The 6,000-nt window shown below is 61.3% G+C and overlaps 1 protein-coding gene across 1 annotated transcript; it reads left to right on the top strand.

Annotated features, from left to right (window-relative positions):
* Positions 1 to 2,616: 2,616 nt before the first annotated feature.
* LINJ_04_0430 (putative calpain-like cysteine peptidase) lies at positions 2,617 to 5,184 on the top strand (the record flags this gene model as incomplete). Its single annotated transcript, XM_001462844.1, has 1 exon — positions 2,617 to 5,184. One exon carries the CDS (start codon positions 2,617 to 2,619, stop codon positions 5,182 to 5,184), a length of 2,568 nt encoding a protein of 855 aa, XP_001462881.1.
* Between the last annotated feature and the right edge of the window lie 816 nt (positions 5,185 to 6,000).

The following is a 6,000-nucleotide window of genomic DNA, read 5'->3' as shown; positions in this document are numbered from 1 at the left end:
CCCCACTCCGTCTACTGCGTCTCCTTCTCTACGAGGTTGCTCGATCTGATCAGCAACTCTCAGCATAGCATGGTCATCGCCGGCGCGAACTCGCTCAGCTTGACGCTCGGCATAAGGCATTGTGTGGGCTCTCATCATCTCCATGAAGGCCTTTGCAGCCCTCCGCATGTCGCACACCATCTGCATGACGCTCAGGTTCACCGGCACCATCATAGGCGTGCTCATATTGAGCTTCGTCGGCGACATTGCCCGCGGCAACGACACCAACTTACTCGTCGTCTTTCTGATCGGCATCGCCTTCATGGAGACATCCTCCTCGTACGGCGAGACGGTAGACTTGTTGTTTGTACAGCGCTACCCGCCGCCCATTGTCGGCACGGGGGAGGGGGAGGGGTACGGGTATCTCCGGCGCCATCACGCCCCTTCCCTTGATCGAGCTCACGTGCGCGGGGTCGTTCACCAAGCCCATCTTCCTCATCACGCTTCCAGTGGCGGTCGTCCACTGGTTCATCTTCACTATGGGCCTCCTCGCACCGCACAATGTCGTGGCAGTAGCCTACGCGGACGGCCGTCGGCCACCCGAGGTGGGTGCGCCTGCACGGCGGCTTGGAGGAGGAGGGGGGAAAGATGGATGAGGTGAAGGCGATGGGCTCCGCCATTGCGATGAGAGACCTCACGTACATGATTGCCATGAACCCGCGCGGGTTGTTCCGGTAAGCGATCCCCGTGCCAGCCTCTGGGACGCGGACGCCATGGAGGCCGTCGTGTACATTGCCGAGGACGTGGCGCACTTCATGGCGCTGTTCGGCTGCTACTGCAAGGTGCCGAGGGAGGGCAGCTTCCGGGTGGCCGGCCCCAGCACAATCACGTCGGTGTGCTATCAACTCGGACCCACCCCCCTCATCTCCCGCAGCTCGTTGATGCGTATCATCATGCGATGGATCGTTGTTATCTAGATCATTCCGACCGTGAGCACCGTTGGCTGGCTCGCGCTGGTCAAGGCGAAGTTTGTCTCCATCCCCACGAGCCGGTCTTTTGAGACGGGGGTTGCCACTCTTGCTCTTCGCCTGAATACTGCTTAGCGGTGTGCCGTAAGTGGACGTGTTCTTCCCTCCCCTGTGTCGCGGCAGACCACTGCAGCAGTGTGAGGGGAGGATGCGCTGATCCGCAAGTACCTCGACGGGTCGTCTTTCAGTTTGGGATGGCAACGACGGCGAAGCGGCTAGGACGACGAGTGGTCCGGAGGTGGTGGTCAAGACGGCGGCGACGGGCACCCCACATGCGGCGCCCCTCGCGGCCCAAGACGAGGACGGTTGTATCTCTCTCCGTTGCTGCCGATGGCAGTCCTTTTACGAAGAAAGAGGGAAGGGAGCATCCCGCACAGCGACAGCGACGAAGACATTGGAGGGGCGGCGGCGGCGCCGACGCGGATGACCACGGCGCCCAGACGGCGAGGCGGAGAACAAAAAACCGAGTCGAATCCGCCGCGCCATGGTCAGCATTCCGCATCAGCACCTATCCTTGACATGACTTCCACGGGCACGATCTTGTCGATCGAGTCCACGCGTGTAGAGGGATGGAGGCACCCCAGACAAGCGCGCCATCGCGCTCTCCACCGTTCGCCTGACGGTATGCCGCCCCACTCGTGAAACCCGCGAGAAGAGAGGGAGAGGGTGGTTGACGGAAACAAAAAGTTTTAAAGGGTGCTGATGGGCGTTATTGCCCCCTCCCCCTCCGGCTCCTCTCCGCTTCGCGATTCGTTGTCCTCCCTTCATTGATCGTTCCCTGGTGCTCAGTTCCATGTGTGCTTGGGCATGCGTGCGTGGGCATGTCCGGATAGCTGCGTGCGAACGCGTCGCCAGCACGGCACGCGTGCACTGGAGGAAACAACATCGAATTCAGTACCGATGCATGGTAGCCCTACATGTCGCTCTCCCGCGCCACCATCCGCCTCCGCGATTCGCATGGATGTGTCAGCGCCCCGCTCGCCAACGGAAAACAAAAAGGTACGGAGGAAGTCGCGGCGGATGCGGAGAGGAGGCGCGTGCCGGCGTGCTGGCAGCGACAGCCTTTTCTCGGCCACAACGCACACGCGCCATGCGAGCACCGCGTCTGGTGTGCTTGCCCTTATGGGGAGCTCCTTGCTTTCCGTTCGTTGTGTTCTCGTTGTGTTCTGATATTCTCCCGTGCGGCCTGTGCAGGTGGGCGCAGACCTGCTCCTCGCCCTCACGCGACGCACCGCTTACGTTCCATCTACCTCAGCCTCTGTCTCCCCTGCGCGCTCCTAAACACGCACACACACAAATACACATACAAACAACATATCGGCAGTCTCATCACCTCATCCGCCCCCCCCCCCTTCATCCTCTTCCCACGCCACACACACACACACACACACACCGCCCCTCTCCCGCAGCCCACCCCTCTTCCGCTCTCGCACACGGACGCGCAGACGCGAAGAGCCGCACATCAAGCGACGAGTACAAGCGAAGGGGAACGAAGCGAGCGAACGTAGAAACCCGCGCACGCAGGTGCCTTTTCAGCGCCTCCTATCTCCCCCCTCCCCTCAACACACACGCACATACACACCTTCTTCACATCATTAGCTCCGCAGCCATGTCGTACCCACCGACGGAGGCGGATGTGATCAGCAACGACAGCCTCTTCTCCGACTCTGTCGAGTTCGACGCAGCGGAGAAGCCGATCGCTGCCGAGGATGTTCACGGCTTTGCTGAAGCGAAAGAGCAGCCTCTTGGGCACGACGACCGCGGCCTGCCCACAGATGATGCCGTGATGCACGCCGGTTCGCGGTACCCTGAGGAAGAGCCGGCCGGGCCGCCGCCGCCGGTAACGAATGCCTTCATGAAGCCACGCAAGACAGCGACGAAGCCGCCACGGGAGTGGGTGCCAGTGAACCTGCAGGTGCCCGAGGAAGACCCGGAGGACGAGTTCGACATTGGCACCGCTCAGAAGCCCGTGTACGAGAGCCCGGAAACCCCTGCGGCTACCGGTGGTGCTGCTGCGCCAAAGGTACGGTTCGTGAACGGCGAGCCTGACATCAGGGGCGAGGTGACGAACTGCTTCGAGGAGCCCGGGTTGCTCTACCGCATCGTTGACCGACCGAACAAGACGTGGGCCTTCTACAACGACAGCCGTTCCTTCGAAGTGCACGTTGTGTGCACGTTTGGCAAGCACAGCAAGATCACGCCGCTCGAAAACACGAAGATGACGCGTGATGAAAGCACGGGCGAGTACGTGATGGAGTTGACCGTCTACCCTGGCGAGACGGAGCCCTTCATCAAGGGCTTCGTGAACGGCTTCTCGAGCAAGCTGAGCGCGCTGCCGCTGTCGCAGGAGTACTTCCAAGCTCGCAGCGAGGCACAGAATCAGCAGGTTGTGCAGGTGGAGATGGACGCCATCCGCGCCATCGCCGGCGACGAGACGGATGCGGAGCGCATTCTGCAGATCTGCCTGGAGAACGGCCTACCCTTTGTCGACCTCTCCTTCCCGCCTGTGCAGTCGTCCATCGAGTCTGGGGCGGCGAAGCCGTTCAAGCGGCTGCCGTGGGGCCGGCCACGCATGTACGTGAAGCCGGAGCTGCACGACCAAATTCGACTCTTCCGCAACCGCATCTGCCCCGGCGAGGTCGAGCAGGGCGAGCTGGGTGACTGCTGGCTCATGTGCGCGGTAGCCACGCAGGCCGAGGACCCGACAGTGGTCATGCAGATGTTCCGGCACCCGAAGGGCGCCGATTCGGCGCGGTGCGAGCGCGCTATCGGTGCGTACCGCGTGTCCTTCAACAAGAACGGTCTCTGGCGCAGTATCCTTGTGGACGACTACTTTCCTGTCATCGCCGGCGCGCCGGCCTTCGCTCACAGCCGCGACCTGTGCGAGCTGTGGCCGGCAGTTCTCGAGAAGGCGTTTGCCAAGATGCACGGCAGCTACGCTATGATCCAGTCCGGTGATCCGATGCACGCACTGACAGACATGACGGGATTCCCGGCCATGCGCATCGACGAAATGGTCGCCAAGGCGGCCGTGCACAACGGCCGCGACCTGGAGTCGCAGATGATCCAGTGGCAAAGGAAGGGCTACCAGGCCATCCTCACGACGCCCGGCAAGGCGCCGGCGATTCCGGCGGATGCGCAGAGCTCGCCGGACTTCTCCGACCAGCCCGAGATGGAGGAGGCGTTCGCCGGTACCGGCTTCCTGCCCGGCCACGCCTACTCCGTGCTGGACGTGAAGGAGTTCCAAAAGGGTCAGATCCGCCTGATATGCCTGCGCAACCCGTGGGTGCACGGCAGCGGATGGACGAGGGCGTGGGCGTGGGATGCCCTGGAGTGGCAACAGCACCGCGATATCGCCACCGCGTGCGGCTTCAGCAAGCACAAGGGCGACACTAGCATCGTCTGGATGACCTTCGAGGATGCGCTCAAGTATTTCATCGGCGGTGGTGTACTTTTCCGTGCGCCGGCAGCGCACGACGCGCGCGTGCCCATTACCTTCGCCGACTGCAAGCCCGGCGCCGTCTTTCAGGTGTCGGTGAAGGCGCCGATGGACGTCACGTTCATCTTGTCGAACATGGACCACCGCGGCATGCACGTCGACGAGGCAGGTGCGGCCGAGTCCGACCCGAACAACATAGACTACCCACCCGTGATGCTGTCGCTTGCCGCGCCGGTGCCCAAAGAGACGGACGTGTACCAGGTCGTGCAGAACTCCTCGACTAACATGACGCAGCCGTCGGACAACGCGTGGCTGTTCCTGCAGGCGCGCGAGATTGCCATGACGTGCCACCTGGAGCCGAGTGCCGCGCCGTACCTGCTCATTCCGCGCCTCATGGAGGGCGACGAGACAGTCGGCAACGGCAACGGCGGAGGCGAGGACATGCGCGATTTTGTGCATCCGATCTACTACGTCAACGACTACGTCCACCTCTTCCGGAACGCGCCAAGCGTGAAAGCGAAGGAGATTGCCGTGACCATCGGTTTCGAGGCGGATGAGGAGATCGGTGATAACATCGTCGTGGTCATGTGCAAGATAGGCGAGGGCAACGCCGTCTTTGAGAACTTTCCGAAGTTCCCGACGGACGACGTGGAGCCGCACGAGGAGGAGCTGTACTTCCAGACCAAGGAGAGCAACTGCGGCTATGCGCAGGAGAAGGCCGGCACGGCCATCTACTGAGATCGCCTCAGGCCTCTTCTCAACAAAAAGAAACATTTTCCCTATGGCTGTGCGTTAGGGATGCGTGAGAGAGAGAGAGACGAGGAAAGAGGGTGCGTGTGTGCGAGAATGCGATGAGCTTCAGCACAGCCGTCGTGTCCTTGTCAACGTCGGTTGCGTTCGGTGATGTTCGATAAAATGAGGTGGCCGACGCGACATGGCCAAAGTGATGCCAGGTATGGCGCCGTTGGAAGAGGGACGAGGAGGGAGGGAAAGAGGGAGGGTGTTGGTGTTTGAGAGGGAGTGAGTGCGACTCTTTTCTCCGGAAGCACATCACGGCTTCCGGTGCCGCTCGCTTCCTCAGGCACCCACACGCCCGCCCGCATCCTCTCTCTACCTGTCTCTCTCGCTCTCTTCCCTGGGCTCCCATCTCTTCTTTTCCAGTTGTTTGACAGCGGAGGAGTCCATCCAAACAAATCTGTGAGCATATGGGGGCGTGTGTGTGTGTGTGTGTGTGTGTGTCTCTTGCGTTCCACCACAGCACCCCTGCACACCAACACACGCATCCCTCATCGCTTGCAGCCCCACTGTCGCAGATGATACCGAAAGAAGGAGCGGGGGGTACTTGCCCTCTCGTGCGGTCGCTCGAGGAGTGCTGCACCGGTCCTTTTCTGCCCTCCCCCTCCCCCTCTCCATCTCCTCCCGATCGCGTAGCGACTTTCCTTCTCGAAGCTGCGTCGCTCTCTTTGTTGTTGTTCACGTTTTGGTTTCACGTATGCCGGTGCCGGTTTGTCCATACGCATATACACACATATATATATATATGTATATATGTAT

Source organism: Leishmania infantum, chromosome 4 (assembly GCF_000002875.2).
Source record: "Leishmania infantum JPCM5 genome chromosome 4".
Taxonomy (NCBI): domain Eukaryota; phylum Euglenozoa; class Kinetoplastea; order Trypanosomatida; family Trypanosomatidae; genus Leishmania; species Leishmania infantum.
The sequence above is the reverse complement of the archived record's forward strand: the minus strand, read 5'-3'. Positions and strand labels throughout refer to the sequence as shown.